Source organism: Onychostoma macrolepis, chromosome 03, assembly GCF_012432095.1.
Source record: "Onychostoma macrolepis isolate SWU-2019 chromosome 03, ASM1243209v1, whole genome shotgun sequence".
NCBI classification, from domain to species: Eukaryota; Metazoa; Chordata; class Actinopteri; order Cypriniformes; family Cyprinidae; genus Onychostoma; species Onychostoma macrolepis.
In genome coordinates this window covers 40,107,745-40,134,152 of record NC_081157.1, presented here as the reverse complement: position 1 = coordinate 40,134,152, position 26,408 = coordinate 40,107,745, and the positions used below count along the sequence as shown (strand labels likewise).

The window sequence follows — 26,408 nt, the reverse complement described above, 5'->3', positions numbered from 1 at the left end:
GTGTTTCTCAATTTTAAAAATTTTCTAACCAATTATACATAGTCAAGTAAACATAAGTGCTTCAGTCCAGTAAGTGTGACAATATAAAAGTTGTTTGAAAACTTTTGCAGAAAACATTTTTTAAATTATATTAAAATGCCTTGCTAAAATTATTAATCTATTAGCACATTAATCACATAGCAGAAAGAATGACTATGTCCAAAATGTTTTTCAGCAAAATTTTGATCATGTTGATGATTTATAGGCCTTAAAATTTGCATATACAGTATGCTTTATAGGGTTAAAAAGTAAAATCAAAGTGTAACTTTCAAAACTATGAAACTTCCAACTTCCTCCCCAGTCCAAAAAGAGTATTTATTGAAACTAAGCAGTTCATTTTCTTCATTTTCAATGAGACATGAGCAATAGTGGCTTCATGCAAATGTGCAGCAAACAGACAGGTGACTACAAGTGACTACAAAACCTTACTAATTTTGGACCAGGCGTTTAAAGGCTTTGAATACAATCAATCAATCAATCAATCAATCAATAAACACAACAAGTGCTTTTGGTACAGATAAATAGGAAACCTTATTAAATATATATATTACAAGAGGTCAGTTATATAATGCAGCAATTCTCATATCTTCAGACCAGAGATTAATACATTTAGAAGGGAATCCATAATTTAGCTTTAATGTTTTAAAATCTCCCAAATACATTCTTATTAATGTAATGAAGTACTGCGTTAAAAGTAAAAGCTTGTTTTCTAAAGTTAGATGCCATGTTTGGACAGTAATAAGGCATAATGCATTACTATACAGGCTGCTGGTTTTAGACTGCTCTCTGTCTGTGCTGTTTTTGCCTCTCTCTCTCTCTGCTTCTCCCCTCATCTTCTCTCTATCTGTTCTCTGTCCTTGGTGGTGTCGTGTTGGACGTAGAGGGAATACATTAAATAATCAATGCGAAGAATCTGATTAAGGAGAGTGCTTTTCCAAAAGGGGAGCAGAAGACAGCAGAACAAAAAGAAAGAGGCAGGGGAAAGGACATAGCACTATATACACACACACACACACAATATTATATATCAGTAATTTTAATTATGATGTATATGATGTAGCATTTTACTTTATGTAAAGAGCGTCCGAGCCTTATTTTGCAATGTTTTATTTATTAACACCTCTGATAAGATTCACTTTCTTGATCTTAATGATGGATCAGATATTTGATCACTCAAACAGATAACAGTCTCTTTGGATCAGATATGCTGATATTGAAGAAAACGGTTTGCAATATATGTATGAGATGCAGTATGGACTGACCTCTGCTCCACACAAACATGCATCGCTGCACATCTGTGTTTTCCATCAGCGTCTCAGGAGAACAGATGGTCATGTGTTTGCAGAAAGCAGCAGGAAGTACAAACTAGAACCCTCTGAGCTGTTGTTTCTCTGCATTTTCTCTATACTGTATAAGCTGTATGTGAACTTCCTACCAGGACAAATGTGGAAACAAAAATAGGCGAGGCTCGTAGTGACAGGGAAGATTGTGTGCATGAGCTCTGTTTTGTGCGAATAAATAAAACTAGTAAATATGTGGGAGGTACATGCATTTGTATGACTTTTCCGAATTACTTCACTTAACCATATCAGGTGAAGTCAAACAGTTTAGGTGTAAATGCAAATTTAAATCATTCATATTTTGTTCCTGATTACTCATTCTTCAGCTGTGTGTGGTAAGTGCGTAAATAAACAGGTGGCAGGTGAGACATGACATAAATGAGGATGTTTAAAATGTAAGTCATTGTAGGGTAACCAAATGAAAAGCTCTGAATGTTTGGGGATTTTATTTGTGCCAGTGTGGCATCTGTGCTGACTATAGCGAGAAATGACAGTAAAAACATGTTCATTATTTCCTTGTAATTTATTCTGCTTCCACAATCATTGTCGTCTTCTGCAAAGGTTAATGTAGCATAACCAAGCATTACTTTGTATTTCTAAAATAAAACTGGAAGAAGTGCTATATTTAGTGAGCAACAGGCCTGTTTGCAGCAGGTCTCTTAACAGATCTGTGCAAGTGTAAACAGTATTCTTTGAAAGATATATCTCATACAACAATGAAAATTCTGTCATTATTTAGTGAAAGAGTGGAAAGTTCACATTATTCACTGCATATGTTTTTATATTCTTAACCCAAGTGAGATTTTCACATAAGAACAAATAGACAGTAAAAGCATGTGCATGTGTGCATGAGATCTTAATTTCAGTATTAATATAACACATGTCATTTCCGGAACCATTACTTGACGCAGCATCAGATATGAATGTGTTTTGCATCAGTTTCTGTTTGCCATTAAAGACAGCACTGAGAGACCAGATGTGAGGGGGGAAAAAAGCGAGAGCCTAATGAACATAGACCGGATTTTCTGGACTGTAGAAAACATCCTTTAACGTTTCCTTAGAAGCCCATGCGTTATATGCAAACAGATGTAAACATGACCTGTTTATATAATACAAGGAAATATGGTTGATGTTTAAAAAAAAAATCCTATCTGATAATGGTACAAATACAATGGCGCATTGTGTTAAAGATTAGTTGGCATCAATCAAAGACAAAGTTCAGTCAAAATGTGTGAACGAGAAAACAGATAAACATGAATTTGACACAAACACATCAGAGCTGCTCAATCACTGTAGGCGAACCGGAGGTTTCCTTTGGGAATTTCAGAGGGTTTTTAAAAATATTTTTGATTTCTGAGAAAGAAGGACTGTGGTTAACATTACTTGAAGAAACTTTCGTTTTTTGTTCTATAAATTACAGGCAGTCACACCTGAAACATTCATTTTGAAACCATTGCTATACTAAAAACCCATTTGTAATTCCTGAACCCATGAATGTAAAACAGATAATTCTATTCCAGAGTTCAAACCGAAAACATCTATATAGTGACAAAACTATAGCTCAGTCAAGAAACTTATATATATATATATATATATATATATATATATATATATATATATATATATATATATATATATATACAGGTGCTGGTCATATAATTAGAATATCATCAAAAGTTGATTTATTTCACTAATTCCATTCAAAAAGTGAAACTTGTATATTATATTCATTCATTACACACAGACTGATATATTTCAAATGTTTATTTCTTTTAATTTAGATGATTAGAGCTTACAGCTCATGAAAGTCAAAAATCAGTATCTCAAAATATTAGAATATTTACATTTGAGTTTGAATAAATGACCATCCCTACAGTATAAATTCCGGATATCTCTTGTTCTTTGAAACCACAATAATGGGGAAGACTGCTGAATTGGCAATGATCCAGAAGACGAATATTGATGCCCTCCACAAAGAGGGTAAGTCACAGAAGGTCATTACTGAAAGGTGTGGCTGTTTACAGAGTGCTGTATCAAAGCATATTAAATGCAAAGTTGACTGGAAGGAAGAATTTGGGTAGGAAAAGGTGCACAAGCAACAGGGATGACCGCAAGCTTGAGAATACTGTCAAGCAAAGCCGATTCAAACACTTGGGAGAGCTTCACAAGGAGAGAACTGAAGCTGGAGTCAGTGCATCAAGAGTCACCACGCCAGACGCCTTCAGGAAAAGGGCTACCAAGCCACTTCTGAACCAGAGACAACGCCAGAAGCATCTTACCTGGGCTGTGGAGAAAAAGAACTGGACTGTTGCTCAGTGGTCCAAAGTCCTCTTTTCAGATGAAAGTAAATTTTACATTTCATTTGGAAATCAAGGTCCCAGAGTCTGAAGGAAGAGTGGAGAGGCACAGAATCCATGTTGCTTGAAGTCCAGTGTGAAGTTTCCACAGTCAGTGATGATTTGGGCTGCCATGTCATCTGCTGGTGTTGGTCCACTGTGTTTTCTGAAGTCCACAGTCAACGCAGCCATCTACCAGGAAATTTTAGAGCACTTCATGCTTCCTTCTGTTGACAAGCTTTATGGAGATGCTGATTTCATTTTCCAGCAGGACTTGGCACCTGCCCACACTGCCAAAGGTACCAAAAGCTGGTTCAATGACCATAGTGTTACTGTGCTTGATTGGCCAGCAAACTCGCCTGACCTGAACCCCATAGAGAATCTATGGGGTATTGTTAAGAGGAAGATGAGAGACACCAGACCCAACAATGCAGATGAGCTGAAGGCCACTATCAGAGCAACCTGGGCTCTCATAACACCTGAGCAGTGCCACAGACTGATCGACTCCATGCCACGCCGCATTGCTGCAGTAATTCAGGCAAAAGGAGCCCCAACTAAGTATTGAGTGCTGTACATGCTCATACTTTTCATTTTCATACTTTTCAGTTGGCCAAGATTTCTAAAAATCCTTTCTTTGTATTGGTCTTAAGTAATATTCTAATATTTTGAGATACTGATTTTTGACTTTCATGAGCTGTAAGCTCTAATCAACAAAATTAAAAGAAATAAACATTTGAAATATATCAGTCTGTGTGTAATGAATGAATATAATATACAAATTTCACTTTTTGAAAGGAATTAGTGAAATAAATCAACTTTTTGATGATATTCTAATTATATGACCAGCACCTGTATATATTTGATAATTGTTTGTTGAGCCATTTGCTGCAATACATGTTTCATTATTCAGTAAATAAATTTGTAATAATTTGCATTTATGTACAGCACTTTGGTCCATTTTTTATGGTTTTGAAAGTGCTTTATAAATATTTGAGTTAAGAGTCTCTATCTTTCTCAGATAAATTCACTTTGCTATATATTGTGAAAAGGTTCATTTAGTTTCGTTGTGTGATTTGTGGCCTGTGGCACACTTAAACTTACACAGTGTTGTAAAAAGGGGAGAAATGTTTACCGTAAACGTCACAACAGTACAATTTTTACATCCACTGAATTAAAAGTTGAGATGACGTAGGCACTGCCAGTAATTCAGATGACTTCCAGGCGCGCTGTTCCAGCAGCTCGGCCTCCCCCCGCCGCACTCGGCTTCAGAACAGCGCGCCCCGCGGGAGGACAGAGCCGTCGGAAGAGCCTGCCGAGCCAGGGCAATAAACACAGGCGGACTCGAGCTCGCTCGCTCTATGACCCGCCTCCTTTGCGTCCGTCGAGCTCAGCGATTGGACAAAATCCTGATCTCGTCCGTGAGAGCGTCTAAGTCCTGTCAATCAATGACAAACTGGAAACGTGCAGCCCATTTTCGCATAGACCACTGTAGCCTGCGTGTTTGTAGTGACGGAAAAGTTGGAAAAGGTCTTTTTAGAAAAGCGTTTAGTCGCTTAAACGGTAGTTATTAACGTCAATAACGAGTTGACTGTGCTTATATCGGCGGGGGACGTTTTCTCAGAAACCTTGAACGACACACAGAGGGGTAAGTTGTCCAGCCGCGTCGCTTTGAAAGGCAGTGAAGAAACACACTTAGACGCGACTCTGTGGTTGTTTCTCTGTGAAGAAGATTGTACATGAGTCAGATAATGTTTTGCAGTGCAGCTCATGCTGATGTATCGATCACAATCTGTGCTGCTCGAGGCTGAGGACGAGATGAGCTGGTGACGGAAATAATGTACACATTGTTTCATCTGAGCCGCTACACGAAGCTAGAAGACTGTCACTATAGACGCATAACTTAGATTCACCAACACTTACTATGTTGCTAAGTCCTTAAACATTACAAAATAAGAGTCTGAAGAGCCATAAAGTTTTCTGTTCGCTTGAATACACGTTTTGTGACCTGATGTGGAAGGGATTTTGACCTGTTTTGCTTTATTTCGTTAGTTCCTCATAAATGCAGATTCGTTATTGTGCTATAGTAGGTTTATGTTGTCGTTTCTCTTCTCAGAGTCAGGCAATAAAGCTTTAATTGCGTGGTTCGTCAGAATTTACAGTAGTGCCAAAGTGTACTTGTTGTGCCAAATAGACAATACTGAAATTAAGGTGAGGTGAATACAAAATATGGAGTGAGAAATAAAATAAGAATAAAAATGTACTCAAAGTCAGAATCAATAATACTTCTCTAGCCATGGTGTTATTATTTACAATATTGCATAGCCACCCAAAGTGCTTCCATTTCCTAAATAGACAGAAAATAAATAAGGTGAGGCAATTTAGGATGTATATAAAACAAAAGACTGATAGTAATAGAATAGCCTATTGAACGTCTTTCTTTTTCACTTCTCGTTAGGCATGCAGTTAGTGGATTACTCCCACCGACCCAGCATAAAAGCAGCTTTGTATCCCGCTGTGGCAGCTTTCATGCTTTAGGGTGATATTGTAGCAGTTGCACTGGTTGGAAGGTTATCGCTTCTTTTCTCACTCGCTGTGTCTCCAGGGGGATTCCCCACCTCTGCGTCATGACGTCACCGCTTCCAGTAGATGGCCGAGGGAATCCTCGCGCGCGACGGTGAGCGGCGGCACCTTGTCCTTCGCCTTTAGCTGGTCGCCGCTTTTTCGCTTCTGTCTTTCCTGTCACCTCACAGAGTTTTGTTTTACTCACCAAATGAGACCACTTTCGGTTTTGCACGATGGCCCCGAGCGATAGACACGTTAGAAATAATAGGTTACGAGTTTTTTCTGTTTATCTATTAGCCTAATACTACTTATTTTAAAATGATGTTTTTTTTCTTTTTTAAAAAAAAAGTATTATTGGAGCACCATATACACACCATGATAATGTGCTGTGGTATAGTAAGTTTGGATATAGCTTCTCATTCTTTATAATTATCATAGTCCATATTTTGAAAGAAATGAAGTAGTGAAGTAAACTAGTAAAAAATGTAGCCTGAATCAAATTAAAACTTCATGAGGTAAGGTCTGGGATGCTTGAATTTTGGTTCCCACTTGTGGTGAACACTTGATGACTGCTTTTCCTGTACTCTTTGGTAAAAAAAAAAGTAAAAGTGTGTATATGTGTGTATATATATATATATATATATATATATATATATATATAAAATGATAATGTTTATGGCATGATTGGAATAATTAGCGCTCCATATCTTCATTCTTTGTTTCTTCAGTCATGTGGATCTGAAAAGCTTCCTTTTTTGTTTTCAGTGCCAGGAAGCACTTAGCACTGTAAAAAAGGTAATCATTTTAACTGTAAAAGACTTCTATGCTACAGTAAAAACCTGTTAATTGGTTAACAGTATTTTCTCTTACTGGAAACTGTAAAGGATCTAATAGGAAAGTTCATGTGATTTTTAAATTAAAATGCTTTTAAATGTCATTTTTCACTTTCAAAAACTGTACAAGCAATCTTATAATTTACAGTGAAAAACCGCAAATTGACAGAATGGGACACCTCACATTTGATTTAAAAAAAAAATGCATTTCAATATTTGTTTCCTCTTAGATTTTTCTCATCTTATGTCAATTAGGGTTTTATTTTACATCTTATGTTGTTAAATGAATGTTTATTGGATTATTTTTGTGTCATGCGTGTTTCCATGATGTTTTTTTGTGTTTATGGCTCTGTGCGCTTTCTTTATATTAATATTTATCTCAGCTTGTGGAAGAGGTACTTGTAGTGAACTTTGATCCATCATGTGGCTTTCTCATTAGAACTTTTTTTTTAAAGTGGTTGTATACTAGAGAGGGTAACAGTTTGTAGTAATTTGGTATATTATTTCAGTTGATTAAGTTTTTAAATGTAATTTTAAGGGTAGTCCGTTACATTTTTATAATAATAACCCCTAAATGATCTCTTTCATATGAGTGTATGAGTCTGCATCATTAAAGATCTTCAACAGTTCAAATGAGTCAGGTCAAGTAGATGATATCTTCCTTGCTGCTTCAGACAATTGGTTCCTCTATCTCTTCTCAATTGTAATGCACTTCAGAGAAGGGCGTAGAGTTTGTTTTTCCAGGGACTCAGACCCCACAACATTAGACATCTCATATCTACATCTTGTTTTTTCTGGGTTCCCATAATGATTCACTCCATTATCACTGACTGAGTGAACTGATCTAATGAAGGCCGGTTTTACCCTTAACTGATAGTGGAACTTTAGTGAGTACTATGCAAGACAAGGCTTTGGAGTATATAATTATATATTATTTAGTGATATTATTTTGGAAAAAATTGCTTTAACCTAAATAATCATAAATAATTTCTATTGATTCCTTTTTTGTAAGATCTTTTAGGTTTTATGATATTTCTGTAGCTTTTTTTATTTGCGTACACATACTGAAAAAACAAGTTATACTTCTGCTCATTGCTTTAGTGCCTCCAGCATCTGTATTATTTGGTCACACTGCGTATCGGGGTGTATGACAGTGTACTCCTCCTGAGCACCAGTATAACATCTTTCATGCATTATGATATTAGTTACTAGTTGTCCAGTTAGTTAAAATGAAAAGAGGAGTTCATTTCATTGGCATCACATTTGTTGACACATTAGCAACAATAAGGGTGACAGATACTCCCAAAACTCTGGGAAACTGCAGTTGAAGCCAAACCTTTTCAGTTGAAAATATGTGGGTGGGGAGCTTGTTGATTTAGAGCAGTTATTGTTGCAGTTGATCTGTCAGGCACAGGAGCTGTTCGATTAACCTTTTGAAGACTACTTCATTTAAGAATAATGGTCCGTAAGAAGAAACATGGAAGTTAGCCATACTTGCTTAATGTTCTACATTGACTGCACATTTGTTATTGGCAACTCATTGTAGAAATGTACAATTTGTAGTCAACTACTTGTCATGTATTTTACAAGCAAAGGTTTTCAGTAATAAGGGTTTAACAGAATGCTATTAATTTATTTAATGCATTAAGGCATTAGTAAGTGTAGATATTACTGTAAATGTAAGAGTGTCTCACTGTCTCTCTTAAAACTGATGCGATGGATATCCTCCCAGTCTTTTGATTATTGTGTTTCTCCTGAGCTTTGCTGATGAGAATAAAGGTCAGTGGGGTCAGACATTGTTTGCATAGAAGAATTTCTGACCATTTGAAGCTTTTAAACTATTTATAGCTGAGCATATCAACTTGTATGTCTGGCTGACCTCATTTAAAGCTTTGGTTGGTTTCCGCAAATTTTTGGATGCTACATGAAGACCCAGTGCAAGTTCTTTCAAATTTGATGCTTTGTTTTTATGCAGTGTACTGGTATATACAATATGATTCTTTTGCAATGGAAAACCGTTATACTGCAGACAGGATCTTTTGACAGTTTTTCTCAGTCTAGTTCTGTAATTTCTTTGAATTTCCTCCTACTGTATTTCTTTTAGGCTGACCTAAATTACCTTTTTGTGATGTTTAAGACCCATCTGGTATTGTTTTGTGCAAAGTGTTTAAAACTTCTGAAGGAGGCTTACAGGTCAGTGCTAAAACACCTTGCTGCACAAGCAGCCATTATCATTTAAACTTGTTAGATGAAAGTCAGAATATGACATGATTTGCCACTTCTTAATATGATACGTGTGACATACTTTCCTTTCATTATGATCATCATATTGAAGATTCATTGTTTCATTGCCATTGCACCGGTTTAGAGTCTTGCACGCTTATATGAAACCCATGCTAGTTTCACTGAAATGCAGGCAGCAGCTGTCAGCTGTTCTTGATATTACTTATTTATGTCCTGAGCTTGCTTTGCACCAGACTGTCTGGAGACCTTGATTCACTCCTGCTTTAAAGAGAATCAAAGGTTGTGTTAATGCTGCACATAAACAGTTTTTTTTCTTGATCTGATATTTACGCATGGGGAAGTCAAACACAGGTCACATGATGAAATCTGACTGATCAGATTCCATCTGCTGTTTTGCAAGCTACTTAAAATGATTACAGTTTATTACTATTTGGTTTATATATAAAAAATAGGATAATATGAATATTTTGGACCATGTTGCATGTCGTCCAAATGAAAGTCTGAATTAACTCCAGGTTTAGCCCTTTTCATACGGCATTAATTTTTCAGTTCAGTTCCTTTTGCCATGCACAGTTTTACCAGGAACTTTTTGTGTTTTCTGAGATTTTCTTATGACATGATCTGTTTATTTCTTTCTGCTTACATTACATACATTATATGCTTTATGTTTGTGATCTTGGAATCAGGGTGAAGTAATTACAGAAATTGCTTGATTACAGTTAGTAATGATTTGTGTTTTGGAACGGTTGATCTGGTAAATCGATTTTTGTATGCCTTGCGAATTTAATCGTTTGGTTTTATGTGATGTTTTCTACATTGCCGTTGCAAATTCTGCTGATTTGTCTCTAAGATAATGTTATCTAAGTGGCTAACATGTTTTTGTCAAAATAGCAAAAATGACTTGGTAGTGATAGTTTTGAAAGTGTCAGTGAGAATGTTAAACTCCAAACCAGTCAGTAAGGATTTAAATCGTATGCCATTGTTTACCAGAAAAAGTGATGTTATGAATTTATGATGTAAGATTATAGTTCTATAGTTTCCAACTTGTTGCAGATTTTGTTTTTGTGAATAAAAAATAAACACACAAGCAATTTGTAAAGTAAAATGTAATATAATGAAAATGTAACTATATCTAGCAAGCTAAAATATATTTCCCAGCAGGGCAAGAAATGCAATAAAGTAAATGCAACAGAGTTATTGTTGGGCAGTGGTTTTTATACATGTTGCAAAGTTCAAACATCAGTAGATTACATGTATATTTTTTGTCATCAGCCTTGAATGTGCATGAGCCTTGAATTGTTTTGCACTAATTAGTTGGTCCACAATGTAGCGACACTGAAGTAACAGAAACGCAGAAGTCGGTCATATGGCATGCTGTCAAATGGATTGTACTTTGAAAGGACATGACGCATAAGCTAAAGCCCTGCTCACACTGTGCGATTTTGGCCACGATTTGGTCATCTGAGACAAATTTTGTAAATCCTAAAAGATTCCTATAATCCTAGGCTAAAATCTGTAGTCTTTCGCTGGTTTGACATGTTCACCGACAGCCGATTAATGGCTGTTGCGATCAAATTTCACCTCCGACAAAATTCTGGCAGTGTCAGAAGATTTGGCGCACAGTCCTGCAGTGTGAGTACCCCTACGACGAACGTCAAACTGTGTTCGTTTTTCAAGACAAGCTTTGAGCAGAATTAATGCTAGAGAATTATTCTTTCAGCCATAAACTCACGGAATTCATCTGATATGTTGCCTCTTCTATATTAACAGTGGTTGTGCCGCTGTTTTCATATGGGTGTGTAGAGCTGCATACACTATTCTTCTTAAATACGCCGGTATTGCCGCCGTTCATATACTTTTCATGATAGCCAACATTTCGGTCCTGTGTGCAATGCAGTTCGCAGTCACCGGACGTGTATGGGTTGATAATGTAAAACTCCAGACAAGTTTTCTTACGCACACCCGTTTTTAACTCGTCTCGACTGTTGTACAGTCTGACATTAATGACAACTGAGATCCCATAGTGTGACATGATCATCATGTTTGTACAGTCTGACAAGTACAATCCTAAAGGACTTTTAAAAAAATCGCACAGTGTGAGCCTGGCTTAAGTCAGTGGTCCCAAACTCAATTCTTGGAGGGCCACAGCTTTGCACAGTTTTGCTCCAACCCTAATCAAACACACCTGATCCAGCTAATCAAGGTCTTCAGGATTAGAAACTTCCAAGCAGGTGTGATTTGGAGCTAAACTCTGCAGAGCTGTGGCCCTCCAGGAACTGAGTTTGAGACCACTGTGCTAAGTGTTCACTTCAAAACTGAAGTAAACTTTGGGTTATTATCCAAAAGTCTACTCCCAGTAGACTGGTTCACTTTGTATACAAGTGGCATTGTCCTGTCTGATTTGTTACTCTGTGGAATAAGACGTATTTGTAAACGACCGGATGTAAATCACAATTGCTTATCTTCCTTTCACTACTTTGAATATGATCCTGTGCTAGTGTTACGGTTAATTCCAGAATTTATCGGAATAACAGAAAATCGGTGTCAAGTAGCGGAAACTGCAGGAAATGCCTCTTAACTAAACTGTGCCTCTCTTTCCACTTGTATCTTGTGAATGATTGTGCCGTAGGAGGTGAGAGACATTGTTAAAGATAGAGAACGACAGATCAAAACACAGCTCGATTCTTCTACAGTCTTCACGGAAACGAAAAGGAGGCTAAGGTCACAGCCAGGTCTGGGCCTTTCATCTCAGAGTGAACATTGGCCTCATCTATCCGTATCGCATCCTTTGAACTACACCATCATTAAAGGTGCAATAGGTGATTGTCTTCAGAAACATTTTTTGTTATGCTGGTTGAAAGTCTCCTCACATCCTGATAGCAATCATTAAGTTAAGTGGTCTAAATGTATTTATCTGTATTTATATATTCTGTGGAAGGCGTAGGACCAAGAAATGTTCGTCCAATCAAATGCTCGGTCCCAGCGTTTTAATTTGCTTTCCTACCTGCCTATCAACGTATGTATTTGCATACCTCTGCACACTAAGTTTGCGCAGACAGGATAAGTCATCAGCGCGATCACGCGCGCTGTGCAGACAGAGCGAGAATGGCAGACAAACATCAACAACCCGATCTTCCTTCCTGGTACTGTAGTACTTTTACTAACTGCGCTATAAAGCTTTCTCACCGGCGAATGACACATGATGTAGCCCAGCGCTGTTCCCAGTTCCAGTCCTCGCGCCCCCAGCTCTGCGTATTTTGCATGTCTCACTTAGTTAACACACCTGATTCAGATGTTAGACCAGCTCGTTAGAAGTGAGCTACGTGCATGAACTGTGTTTCACCCTGAGCAGGGAAATCCGTTGAAGTTTTTCACTTTGGAACATTCATTCAAGGATTTGCACTGCGCAGCGTCTTCACACACAGATGAATCTTACTAGAGAAGTGTGACACAATAGGCTATACCTCTGTAAATAAATACTATTTAAACTTATGTCCCGCACATTTTAATCCCCTTTGTATGTAACGCATACCTCGCTTCAAACTGGAATCATGGCGAGGACTGGGATTGGGAACCGCTGATGTAGCCTATTGTATAGGGTGATCATATGTCCTCTTTTTCCCGGACATATCCTCTTTTTGGACCTACAAAAATGCGTCCCGCATTTCTTAATAACCCAAAATGTCCGGGATTCAGCTTTTTTCTTAATCCTGCTCCAGCTAAATTTCTGACCATTGCCACCTGCTCCCGCAACATGTTTCACTCCCGCGATTTTCGCATCCACTCCTTTAAACATTCTAATATTGTATATAATTTTGGCGCATCAGCTGCTATCTGTATGAGGTGTATTTAAATATTTTTGAATGAGCGTTTGCGCTGTTTACTTTCACTTTCGATTTCGCGATCACACACACTCTGTGTAAAGGGAGCACATCTTACAAGATCAGATATTTGTCAATGACATCAGGATCTGTTGAGCAGCAAATACTCAAGCATGGTCTTGTCAGGCATCTCTCCTTATTCTTGGCCTGTGATCAGTCAAATCTGACTCCTGCAGCTCTTGTTGGATGCAGGGTTGCCAAGTCTGCGTTTTTCCAAAGAATTGGGCTACGTTGCCATGTTTTGATTTTCCCAAGTGGGTTAAAGGTTTGAAATATTGCATAAATTATATTTGACTGAAATACTTGTGTTGAAACATTTTGTATTCTACCTATGATAAAACTTTCATGGACTCTTACATTAATTGTTCCCTCCTGGTGGAATGACCTTCCCAACTCAATCCAAGCAGTCCTTTAATATTTTAGAAAAACAGCTGAAATCACATCTTTCATCTTCATTTGACCCTCTAATTCTAGCACTCTCTATTCTAATGCTAATTCCATTTTTATGTTTTTTTTTTTTTTTTTAATTAAATAACTTGGTCCTCTTTTGCACTCTCTATTCTATTTCTATTCTAACTACTTGTTTTATTTATAAAGAAAAAAGGGACCTCTAACACTAGCATTCTCTATTCTTTCTACTTATTTTCTTATTTATTATAAATAACACTAGCATTCCCTATTATTTTTCTATTATATCTACTTGTTTTCTTTTTATTTATTATAAAAACAAAAGCAAACAAACAACTTGCTACATATACTGTTAGGTGAAGCCCCGCCCACGAACCCCGCCCCTACTGTCCTCTTTTTGGAAAACTAAAATATGGTCACTATTGTAGTAATGTTGCCTCTGATTGTCTGGTCTGTGAGCGTATATGTGTTCAGGGGGCGTGGCTTTGGACTGCGATTGCAGGGAGGGTGGGATGTTTACTTTCAGTGCTATGAGTCTGAAGTTAGCATTTTCCAAGATCTCCTACTGCACCTTTATGCTTCTGACAGCTCAATTGGAATAGTTTGCATGAGCCCTATTAGAAACACAACAAGGCTGTCAAAGCAGAGTAGTGAGTTGATGAGTTTACTTCTATGGTGTGATGTTTCATGTCCCCAAAAACCTCTGTTGTCCCATTTAGACACTTGTTAGCAACCAACATTTTATGGTATAGAATAAAACTCGAACTTGTTTCCAGGTTTTGGCCTACAAAAATACATCACCTCTGCAGCACTCTAACGCTCTTTTTAAAAAAAAAACCAGTTATAACTATAAAGATGCCTATAATGGTAAGGATATTAGCGTCCACACCAGTGAACGATATCGTCTGGAAAAAAAATTGTTCTGAAAGTGATTCCAATGATATAATCTCTCTGTGCCTTTATCGTTATAGCTGTGCTGTGGACTCTGCTATTCTTTAATATTGAGAACGATTTTTATAACTATATCTTTATAGTTATGTCTAGCTGCTTGGTGTGAATGGGCCTTTAGTGTGAAGAACATGAAGAATTTAAAGAAACTTTCCACTAAAAAGAACCTTCTGTGCAATAGAAAGATTCCATTTTAAAGGGGTAGTTCACCCAAAAATGAAAATTTGCTGTAAAATTACTCAGCCTCAGGTAGGGCTGCTCGATTCTGGCAAAAATCATAATCGCGATTATTTTGGTCAATATTGTAACCACGATTATTTAACACGATTATGAGTGGGCCATATGACCAAAACTTTATATGAGTGATTTTTTTTAAAGAGTGATACATAGCAACCTTATTTACAGGAAATATATATTTGATATGACATCTACATTGTAGAGACCAGCAAAATTTCACAGTTCTCAATACCACAGCAGAGTATTAGGTAACTAGCCTATTAGTAGCAAATAAACAAACAAACAAAAAGACCTCAAAATTGTTGAAAATAACTAAACTGTCAGTAATAAAAAAGCAAAGGACAAATACAATAGAATAAAACAATACAAATGAAACAAACTGTGCTTTAATGTTTTTTTATGCAAGTCTCAAGTATTCAGTTAACAGCCTACTACAGAAATGAATAATCAAATGTAAAAATAAAACAATAGTCTTCACTGTAAGAATTAAACTTTCTTTGTTTCTTATTAAAGCTACAAAGGTCCTTCACTCAAGATCAGTGTGTGATTTTGAATTTTTTTGTTATTTGATTAATATTAAGCACACTGTCGCAGCAGGATTATTATGCCGCTATCACTTTAAGAGCTGCACAGATCCAATTTAGTGTTACACGCGTATTTTCATTATCAACTCTTTGCGTTCATTTATTACATGACCGACGAAAGTATACATGAATGATCACTAAGCGCTGCATTTTAACACATTTTTTGTGTGTATTTGACCATTTAGGCGGGCAGCTTGAGCTAAAAGATGACTTTACATGTCCTTTTAAAAACACAAATAAATCTAATATACTTCATTAAATCAAGCACGTCACATTTCGCAAAAGTCATGTTACATGATTTTACTGATTTTCATGTGAAACTGGGCTTTTATTGAGGAGTGAAAGCGCAGCTCTGGACAGGGGGCGGAATGGGGCGCAATAATCATTTTCTCGACTATTGTATTTTCATAATTGTTGGAGGCAAAAAATTGAAATCGAAACTGTTTTTCGATTAATTGCACAGCTCTAGCCTCAGGCCATCCAAAATGCGTACATGTTACGTCATTGTGTAATTATGTAAACAAACTAGTGAATTGAACCAGTTCATTGAAATGAGCTGTCTGTAAGAACCAGAAAAAGAATCTCATTTCCCTGTTTGCGTGAGGCTATAGATTACTGGTTAGGATGTTGTAAATAATGTTCAGTTTCTTGCACAGACTGATCGTTTCGTTCTCAAAAATGGGCAGCTGCTGACTTTAATTTTATGAATCACCAAGGACCACGGTTTCAGCTAAAAATCTTCTTTATTGTTATTCTCAAGAAAAAAATGGATGACCTGAGGGTGATTAACAGCAAATTTTCATTTTTGGGTGAACTATCCCTTTAAAAGTTCTTCATGGAATCATCACTGCCAATAAAGAACTTTTATTTTTTAGACTGTAGGAGTCTAAATTCTCACAAAATCCTAGCGTAGCCAATTGTTGACCAGGAAGTTGTTTCAAAAAACAGTTTGTTGTTTTCTGTATGACCTTAAATACATCTAGCCTATATGCCTCTTAGACCACAGCCTACTGATGCTTGAGCACCAGTGTACCTTTTGCGGTTTTAGGGTAGTTTGCATACTCCCTCGTTTATAGTAATTCATTTGAGAGCTGAAATATAGACTTCCTCCAAGCGTTCCACGAATCCCTCCCGTCTCTGAGCCTATTGTTCTCCTTCAGCTTTCCGCCGAGGCCGCTGGATATGTGCTTGCTGGTTTTAAGCTCACTATGACTCATCCTATGTGTCTGACATTTTTCTCTCTGCACTCTGAGCCACAAACTCAGCCGATATCATTTAAGTTACACCCGCTCTGAGAAGTGCTTCTGGTTACTCGGCATGTGACGGAAGGAAAGCTAACCGACACTGAGTGCCAGAGTATTGTTTTGAGCCTCTCTCAAGTTGTGTAAGTGATCAGCAGACATTTAGGTTGCAGTGTGAGAACAGATACAGGAACTAAAAGTGTTGTGAATGAGCACTAATCTACAGTCTTTATAGGAGATGAGGTGAAAAAAAACTGATTTGGGATCGTCATTCATATTCCTGGGAATTGGTTTTTTTTTTTTTTTTTTTTATTCTTGGGAGCATTGACATGCTGTAAATTGAGAACGGATGCCAGGTGGTGGGAGACAACCAAATCTTCCCTCAGGGAGCACATTGATCATAAGCTTTGTGGTTTCCTCGTTTACACGTGAAGTTCTTGCAATATGATCCAAAATGATGTGTGTCATCAATTATGCAGTGTTCCTAATATGCAGTGTTCCTGAGAAAAGGGATGCCTTCAAAACAGTTCTTGTTGCATTTATGTAACTTATTATTTGAGTTGTGTAACAGACTTCCTTTCCTCTTAGATTTGATTGAACTGCTTTGTTTGTCTATTCAGTTTCGGTTTTAAAGTAGATTGATCAGGGGCATTTAAATTTACAGATATACAGCACTTATGTAAGTCCATGAGTTCATAGAGACACTTTTGTTGGAAAATCATGGCTTGTGATACAAAACATTAATATTAAAATATTTTATTGATAAAATGCCTTTTAAAGTATTTAAAGAAGATCTCATAACTATCACTGTCAGGTCATTTTGCAAATTCATCTAAATCAAACCTCATCTATGTTAGACAACTATAGATAAAATGATCTAGGTGACAAATCAGCAGATTTTATAATAACAATGTAGAATATAATCCAGAAACGAAATGTTTATAAGGTGTGAAAATGGACGTACAGTATGAATGAATGAATGCTAACTTTTCAGCAGCAACTCAGAAATAACCTGGAAGGACAAGTGTTGAGTCCCTTCAGTTGGCCACTGATGTTATCTGATGGTCTTAGAGCAAACTCCAGACCAAGTTTGGTTCTTGTCAGTTTTAACTCTTGACTAAACAACATGGACTTGATGGAGGTGTGTCATATCGTGAATTGCTCTGTGATCAATGCTGTAGTTCAATTTTAGGACATGCGACCCCCTACATTTATCTAATTTCATTCATTCTCTTATTGATATATTACTTTATGGTTCGAACATTGTTAATATATTACATAATCTGCTGTGCATAGTGTACAAAACCTTACACCATGGTTACACCGAATTGTGCCGTGTTGGAAAAACTTGGTAGCACACAAAGTGACTAGTTTAAATACAAGAGTCAAAAAACGTTCTCATGTCGTATTTATTCGTGTCGGGTTTATTATTGGGTTTTGTTGTGGTGTTCTTGATTTATTCCATCCATTTTGTTTTTGTTGTTTTTGCTTGACCTCAATCGTGTCTAATTTGCCGGAATCATAGCCAACGAGGATATGTAGGCTAAAAGATCACTTGATTAGCTGGGAAACTATTCAAATACTAAAGATTTCCTTGCAATAAACAGCAGTTTATTGTTTTGTACTTTGTATTTAATAGATTATTGATTGTATATTTTTGAAATGTAAAATGAATTTATAGTGGTAACCCAGAGAAGGTAAAGCATTAAGGTCTATCCAGTCAAACTGTATAAACAATGGATTATTTGCTCTACATTAATTGCACAAACTAGCCTATTCTACACCAATTACAAAAAATGTTGACGACAGTGCTGTTGACGTGTCTTGCATGCTTATCTATGTGTCCAACCCTCCACCTCTTACTCTTACATTTCTACCTGTGCATGAATAAAGTAGTTCACTTCCCCATTGTTCACACAGCGGGTAGACATGGCGAGTCAAGTTGCAGTTCGTTTTGTGGACAACAATGTAAGTTTGCTTTATTTCCTTTATGATGAAGCCTTGTTCCTAGCCATTTTTGGTTATCTGGCGAAAATGTGTAAATTTATTTATTAATTTTGTTAATTTAATTAATTATATATTTATTTGTCTATTTATGATATTCTTCTATATTTTTATGAATGTTTTACATTCTTACAAGGAAAACAAGGTTTAGCGTTCTCACTTGGCTAATTTACAGACTGCAGCTCAGTATTTGGATGAGTTTAGAGAAGTGAAATAAAGAAAAGCAGTTTTGTGCACGGTCTTTTTTTCACTTGGACTTGAGGACGCATTTCCCTTTTCTCTCTATCCTTCAGTATGCAAACCTGAGTGAGTACAGAAAAAGTGTTGTGTGCCAGCACTGGTCTTTTTTAGTCACAAGGTGGTCGCGGGTCCTTAAAAAGTCTTAAAATGTATTAAATAAAGTTTTGCTTAAAAAAAGGCCTTAAAAAGTCTTAAATTCAGATTCAGTGGGTCTTAAATATCTTCGGTCTCATTACCGCAAAAGTTTCACCAGTCTGACGGTCCCAGGGACTGTTTACAATCATTGGACAGACGGAAGATCCCCCGCGCGCTGTAGTTACTGCGAATACCACCAGCTCGCTGACAAGCCTCCTAGCTGCTTTAAATGGGTTAATACAAGTTTACTGAAAAATTGCTCGAGGATTTTACTTGCCCGACGGGACAAATAGCTTGATTAAAACTTAAGTGACATTTTATTACATTCAGCGTAAACAGCGATTGATAATGGATCGTGTATTTCTGGTATCAATGTTGCGCTGTTGAGGCTCATGCTGCCTGTCTCTGTGAGAGACTTGTATGGAGAAATCAAATCAAATGAGCATAACGGCAAACATAAAGAAACTCACAGAACAAACATACTGAGGTAAAAATTCAAAATGTTTAGTTTATTTATGACATGATGATGATAACATACCATGACAAGGGGACTATTTTGCTAAATATGTTACATTGATTTTGGCTCAAGAAACAAGCAGTTAAGTAGTTACTTACATTTTAGACAGAATATTGACTGTTTTGTTCTATTTCACCAACGAAAATAGTTCCAAACAAAGATCAGAAGTATTGCACATTCTCCAAGCATTTTTGTTCCTGAATGATTCAGTGTTTTGAATGAATCGGTTGAATGAATAAGTGACTTACCGCCACCTACTGGTGCTTTAGTTAGTTTAAAAGTATGCATTTTTCCACCAACATTTCTTATTTGTATATTCAAAAAAAAAAAAAAAATTAAAACATTAATCTCATAACATTATTTATTGCGGTTGTAAATTTGTAGTGCAAATTATTTAATTTGATTGCTAACAGCCCTGTTGTGTATATTAAATTTCCTCATCAGTTGTAAGAATTTGACATGAAAGATGACGCATACATTTAATAAGGTTAAAAAATATTGGACTTTATGGAGGTAAATAACAACCTGGGGTAAATATTAAAAACATACAGATTTAAATATGTAAATGCTGAATAGAAAACTGATGAAAATATTGCTTCATTTACACCACCAAAAATATTGCTGATTTGGATCTTTTGAGGGATATTTTGTATGGGATATTGTCTTCAGATATGAAAAGTTCTCTGTATATCGTAATAAAAAATAGCATTTTTGACAGCGATGATATTTTGTTTTCTTTTTAAATTTAAAAACACATTAAATATTACATTTACGTGTGTAATATAATGTGTATTTCCTTCACAGGTTTGGTCTTAAATTTTACATATGGTGGTATTAAAATCCAACTTGTTCATATCTGTAGACACCCTGAACTATCAGTTTGTCAGCACAAACCTGCGTGTGTGTGGGTGTGGATGTGGTGAACTGTGAGTGTGTGTTCCACAGCATTTTGAGGTAATGTAGAGCGAAACGGCGTCCATGGGCTTTTGAGGTTTTCCTCTTTGAACGGATGCTCTTGCTGCTTTACGATCAACAGCCACTGATTTCTCTGGCCCCGACACGCTGGTGACATGCACCTTATACACTTCCTTGACATCGCTGATGTTTGTCTGTTTTGTTGATAAGACCGGCTTGCTAGTGAAGGTTTTCTTAAATCATGAAATTAACTCCATATAGAGGCAATATTTAACACTGCAGATCTTGATTTGTGCTATTTACGTCTGTTTTGAATGATCGTTGAGGTACTTTCACTTTTGAAGTTCATCTTTCTTTTGAGCTGTTTATGAGGAAGGAACAAGGAAAAAATATCTTGACAAGCTGAACGGACCAGTTATGTTTGTTTTCCTCATGTCAAAGGAGTTCTTAGTTCTCTCTCTGTTTCCTGCAGGTCAACATGGCCCAGTGGAATCAGTTACAGCAGTTGGAGACACGGTATCTGGAGCAGCTGTATCACCTGTACAGTGACAGCTTCCCTATGGAGCTGCGGCAGTTCTTGGCCCCCTGGATCGAGAGCCAGGACTGGTGAGTTGCCAACAACAGGATATGACATAAGAGATAAAGAACTCGGGAGGTCTGTGTCTTATCTGAACAGCAAGATATAATGTTTGTTTGATTTCTTTTGCATATAATCAACATGAAACAGATGTAGTGACAAATAATATATATATTAGGTATGTGCGCTACGACTAATTTGACTGTCGTTTAAACGGAAATTTTGTATCCGACTAGTCTAACAGCTAGAAACCCCCAAAAAACAGCAAAATAAAAAAAACTGTGCGTGTATAACAGTCTACACTTGAAATACTTAATCTTTGCATCACACTGTCAAATCCCTCAATGAAATCTGCTAAAAATAGGTCACGATTATGCCGTATGCTTGCCTCACCTTATCATCATTTAATTTTAGGTGGTCGTTAAACATAAAATAAGGAAGAGCATACACTCAACATGAACCAGTGCATAGCTTATTTATTCAGATCAGCTGGAGCAATGCAGAAATGGAAAATAGAAAATAGAATTCTTCATTTTAGTATAACGTTAGTCAACATATTAAAACACAAGTCAAAAAAATAAGTGTATCAAGGAATAGCATTAAAACGGCTTTTAAAAATGTACTTCATTTTGGCTATATTGTCTAAAAACAAAACAATGCTCGTTTTACTTACTCAGACCATGCGCATTTGTTCAGTGAATTTAACATTTTAACGTGGTCTGGCGAAAGACGGGCTAGAGGCGATTCTGCACTTGAAAGAAAAAAAAAAAGGCGCACGGCAGGAACTGAAGTTACAGGCACGCAGAGAGATAACTACAAGCAAGCAGACAGTTTCGAAAAGAGCCTGGAAATCCCGCACCACCACTGAAGTGGATCTTAGAGGAATAGACGGCGCGGATGAGATCGTGGACCGCAGCAGGGGGTTGTAGTGTATGATTGACATTTGCTGGCTTTGGCTGCGTGCAAGCTAAGGCACACGTGCCTGTATTGAATATGATTATGCATCGCTCTAGTAGAGTTATTTTAAGCTAATTTGACATTACACAGTTTACACACAACTTTTCCATTTCCTGATAATTCAAAATAATCTCACACCTTGCTGGTTCTTCGCTGGTCATTTCGAGCTCGCCGCAACTGACATGAAGAAAAGGCATGCGAGGTCTGAGGTAAAAATGTAGTTTCCGCCCAGATACGCTTTTAAAAATATTTATGGTAATTTTTTCTCTCTCATGTAATTTCAGTGTCGACTAGCAGGAGCTGTACAGTTTAGTCGACTAGGCCCGCACATCCCTTTTTTATATATTATGCAAAATCCACTTATATGTGGTGTTTGGACATAAATGTGTGTTGGCAGTGTTTGAACACAACCACCCTATAATGGTAAAAATCCCCCCACTCCTCATTTTTTTTAATCCTCTTTAAACCAAGTCAGTCTCACTAGGCTCGCCGGTTTGATTCTCACGCAGTGTGACGTCACATTGCATAGGGCCGGGCCACGGGGGTTGATTGACAGCTCTGCATTGCTATATATTTCGGTTGTAAGCTGTTCTCCATTTTCTCTGCGCTCGAGCAGCTGTAACATCAACAATGTCTCGCAATCAATCCCGGTGCTCTGTGTTTGGATGTAAGAGTCTTCATTTTCTCCCAACATCCGAGCTGCTGAGGACGCTGTAGATTACTTTCATTTTTCAAGGTAATGCGCCTCAAAATCTACCTAAATATGTCATGTCATTATAGTGCTTAGCGTTTTAACCGTATTTGTGTGCGTACATTAAGTATTTTTAACTGATCAGTGCAGCGTTTGTGAGATTAGTTCGGTCGCGCGGCTCGGTCCATACAGGTTTCTGTAACATTGCGCTGTTTCGTCCCACTTTCAGTGCATTTAGCTTTCCATATGTACGGCTAAACACCGGTTCTCTTGCTCTGTTATGTTGCTTCTACTGGCTGTTTATTGCTGTAGATATGCAATGCAGAGCGATGTATACGCGATGCCCTCTTCTGGAGATTGGGTGGGAATATGCAGCTCATTTGCATGATACACTACAAAACAGCTCTTTTTTTTAGACACACCCCAAAAATGACACTTTCCAGCTGTTATAATAAATGATCTGTTGGGTATTTTGGGCGGAAACTTCACAGACACATTCTGGGGACACCCAAGACCAATATTACATCTTGTAAAAAGGGGCAAAATAGGTGGCCTTTAAGAATCCAATTTTTAAGTAATAAATTATTAAATAAATAAACAATGCCAGTTGTTTCTCACAGAATTATTTTTAAGACTTTGACACCAAGAGAAGTGAAGATATTAATCACTTGATCACGTGGAGGTGTTTTTTAGCAGCTTATCATACTCATAAGCTCTAACCACTCCTAGATATCATGTTTGCACTGCTGTTCCTTATTCTTAGAATGATTTTTAATGATCATCTTTAGAGTCATCTTAAGTGATGTCATGCCTCTGCCCGTAAAGCGCTCCTGGAAAGTCTGCTGTGAACAATAACATGAACCAGTGTTTTTTTTCCCTCTGAATTTTCTCATAGCTTCAGTGTGAATGGCTGCTTTGTGATTCTGTTGCGAGTATGAAATGTCACTCTGAAATGACTCATGTCCGGTTTCATCTCCTCATGTCCGGTTTCTGTCTCATGTTCTTGATTGTCAACTAGTGAAATCTCCCATATGCTCTCAAAGGGGCAGCACCCCACTTATTAGAGAACCATTGTGTTGCAGCATATTAAGTGTTTGTGATGTAACCTTTGAAGGGGAGATATATCTATTTAATCCTTTTTTAAATTTTTTTTTAATAATCTATTTTAATAGAATTTAATTACATTTTCATCTTCATTTTAGTAGATTAATAATGTCTTTTTTCCTTTTTTAACTTTTGTAAACTTTTTGAGTTTTTATACTCTGTTGTACAATTTCAGAGCTGCATTTCACTTTGAAAGCCTGAAGTCATTGTCCTTCACATCACCCCCACATGCACTGTTTTCTCATTAGTGTGGTTATAGTAAACATGAGACGATGCAAATAACCCGTGGGATGTTTGTTTTGTTTCATGCTGACAGTGTCATAGAACTTTCTGAATGGATTGTTTGCTTGAGTGCTGAGAGGAACATAATCATCAGTAGTATAATGAAGCCTGTAATTTACTGATAAAAATACATTATTGCTTTAGGTCAAAGACTAGTGGTGATAGTTCAGCCATTCAAACACAATTCTTTGTTTATGCAGAGACACACGGCTTTCACTCATTATTTGATCTCATTAAGCTTGCAGTTATCAAAAAGGTTATTTAGTGAAGCAACCACGTCTCGTTTACACCACAGTAGATATCAAGCCTGTTTTATTTACACTTGAGAGGAGTGAATTGTAAAGCTGTTTGCACTGATGCCAACCCTTCTTATTTGCTATGAATCTTACCTTTTTTTTTAGTTTGTTCCAAATAAAAAGAAAATAATCTAATTAAACAAAGTACTATTTATTTATCAACAAATATGTATTTCCACTTGGTTATTTAATAAATCAAACTTTTCTGACAAATAACTGTATGACAACATAAACCCAGTAGCTTAATATCAAATTACTCCTACTGTGATCTAACATTTTGCTCATACTGCTTACCCTAGACACAGTTATTTTATGTGATGATATTTTCATGTGCCATTGTTGACACCGGAAAATGTGGTAATGTGTGTCATTTGGCAAACGTTAAAGGGACTGAACCAGCAGTTAGACATTTAAAATTATTGTTCTTATAATTAACAATGACATCTTTTCTGCAAAAGTATTGCTGGTTTGGTGGTAGGATATTTTCCTGGTGTTGAATACTGTGTTAATGCGTAATGGATAACGGTGATGAGCGTTTCTGCGCTGATGGCTGCCAGCTGAATGAATCAGCAGTTTGGAATTTGTGCTGAGTAACAACAGAACAACTGAGATCATGTGACTGATGACGGCAAACTGCAGTGCCACATACATACACTTTCAAAATGCACATTAATTTGTCAGTTTTTCCCGTTTTATAGCATTTAGAAAAAGGCAGAAGTCTTTGACAAAAGCTTTGGTTTTGTTGCAGATAAAGACACGCGTCTGATTGTCAAATGCATGTATGGAATGGAGGAAGCTGCTCATTACCCATCACATGAGCCTGTTTGCTTGTGTCTGTCACAGGGCGTATGCAGCCAACAAGGAGTCTCACGCCACGCTTGTGTTCCATAACTTGCTGGGGGAGATTGATCAGCAGTACAGCCGCTTCCTGCAGGAGAACAATGTCCTGTACCAACACAACCTGCGGCGTATCAAACAGCACCTGCAGAGCAAGTATCTGGAGAAGCCCATGGAGATCGCCCGCATCGTGGCCCGCTGCCTGTGGGAAGAGCAGCGTCTGCTGCAGACGGCCACCACTGCACAGCAGGTAGACACACATGCATGCATGCCTGAATAGGCACATTTAAACACATACAGATGCATGATGTATTGCTTGTGGGTGATTTATATTTTGCTGAATAATTTTTAAGAGAGAAAATTACTTGATTTTTATTAAACGTTCCATCTGGGTTTCATGTACAAATAAATTCACAATTAAATTACGCACAGTATACATATATTTTTACTCACCAAACCAGTTTTGGAAATGGATTCCACTTTGTAAGGACACATTCAGATTTCTGTTTCTCCAATTTCTTTCACATCTCTAGGATGGCCAAGTTGCCCATCCCACTGGCACTGTGGTGACGGAAAAACAGCAGATACTGGAACACAACCTGCAGGATATTAGGAAGAGAGTACAGGTTGGTACATAAAATCACACTTTAATTGAGTATTTTTGTTCACAATTACAGGTACACATGCATGCCTTTATCCTCTCCCCAAAAGTTGCTATTTTGAACACGGAAATCTTTTCTTTAATAGCATTTGTCTTGGAAAGAGTTTTTCAAGCTTGTGATACCACAGACCTATCAGTACACTAATAGAGTACTGATAGATTCGTAAACCTGAAGAGATACAACCAGGGCTGTCAATAGAATAAAATAATTAATGTACTGATTTCCAACCACTTCTTATACAAAGTGCGACTTTATTAAGCCTTCTTTTTAAAAAAAAATTATTTCCCTTTTTTTTTATTTTTTTTTTTTTAAATATTCCCCCTTGCACCCTCTTACCGCCCCAGTTTGCAAGCCCCGTTTTTAACATCGCCCTTGAACACATTGCCCTTGAGGGGGATACAACCTCTCACTCATCCAGCTGCCTTACTCTTTCTGTACAGGATATGGAGCAGAAGATGAAGATGTTGGAAAATCTACAAGATGATTTTGACTTCAACTACAAAACTCTTAAAAGTGCTGGAGGTATGATGAGTACATG

General features: G+C 37.1%; 1 protein-coding gene across 4 annotated transcripts in view; it reads left to right on the top strand.

Annotated features, from left to right (window-relative positions):
• Positions 1 to 5,089: 5,089 nt before the first annotated feature.
• stat3 (signal transducer and activator of transcription 3 (acute-phase response factor)) overlaps positions 5,090 to 26,408 on the top strand; it is a 33,951-nt gene continuing 12,632 nt past the window's right edge. For 2 of the 4 annotated variants that reach the window (XM_058769296.1, XM_058769294.1), the window contains exons 1-5: positions 18,512 to 18,621; positions 20,937 to 21,070; positions 25,215 to 25,458; positions 25,742 to 25,834; positions 26,311 to 26,392. In XM_058769296.1, the coding sequence (XP_058625279.1) occupies positions 18,583 to 18,621; positions 20,937 to 21,070; positions 25,215 to 25,458; positions 25,742 to 25,834; positions 26,311 to 26,392 (592 nt within the window). In that variant the 5' untranslated portion in view covers positions 18,512 to 18,582. Of the gene's footprint in view, positions 5,361 to 18,510; positions 18,622 to 20,936; positions 21,071 to 25,214; positions 25,459 to 25,741; positions 25,835 to 26,310; positions 26,393 to 26,408 lie in introns of those variants that run through there. The other 2 variants (XM_058769295.1, XM_058769297.1) reach the window with 2 other exon arrangements.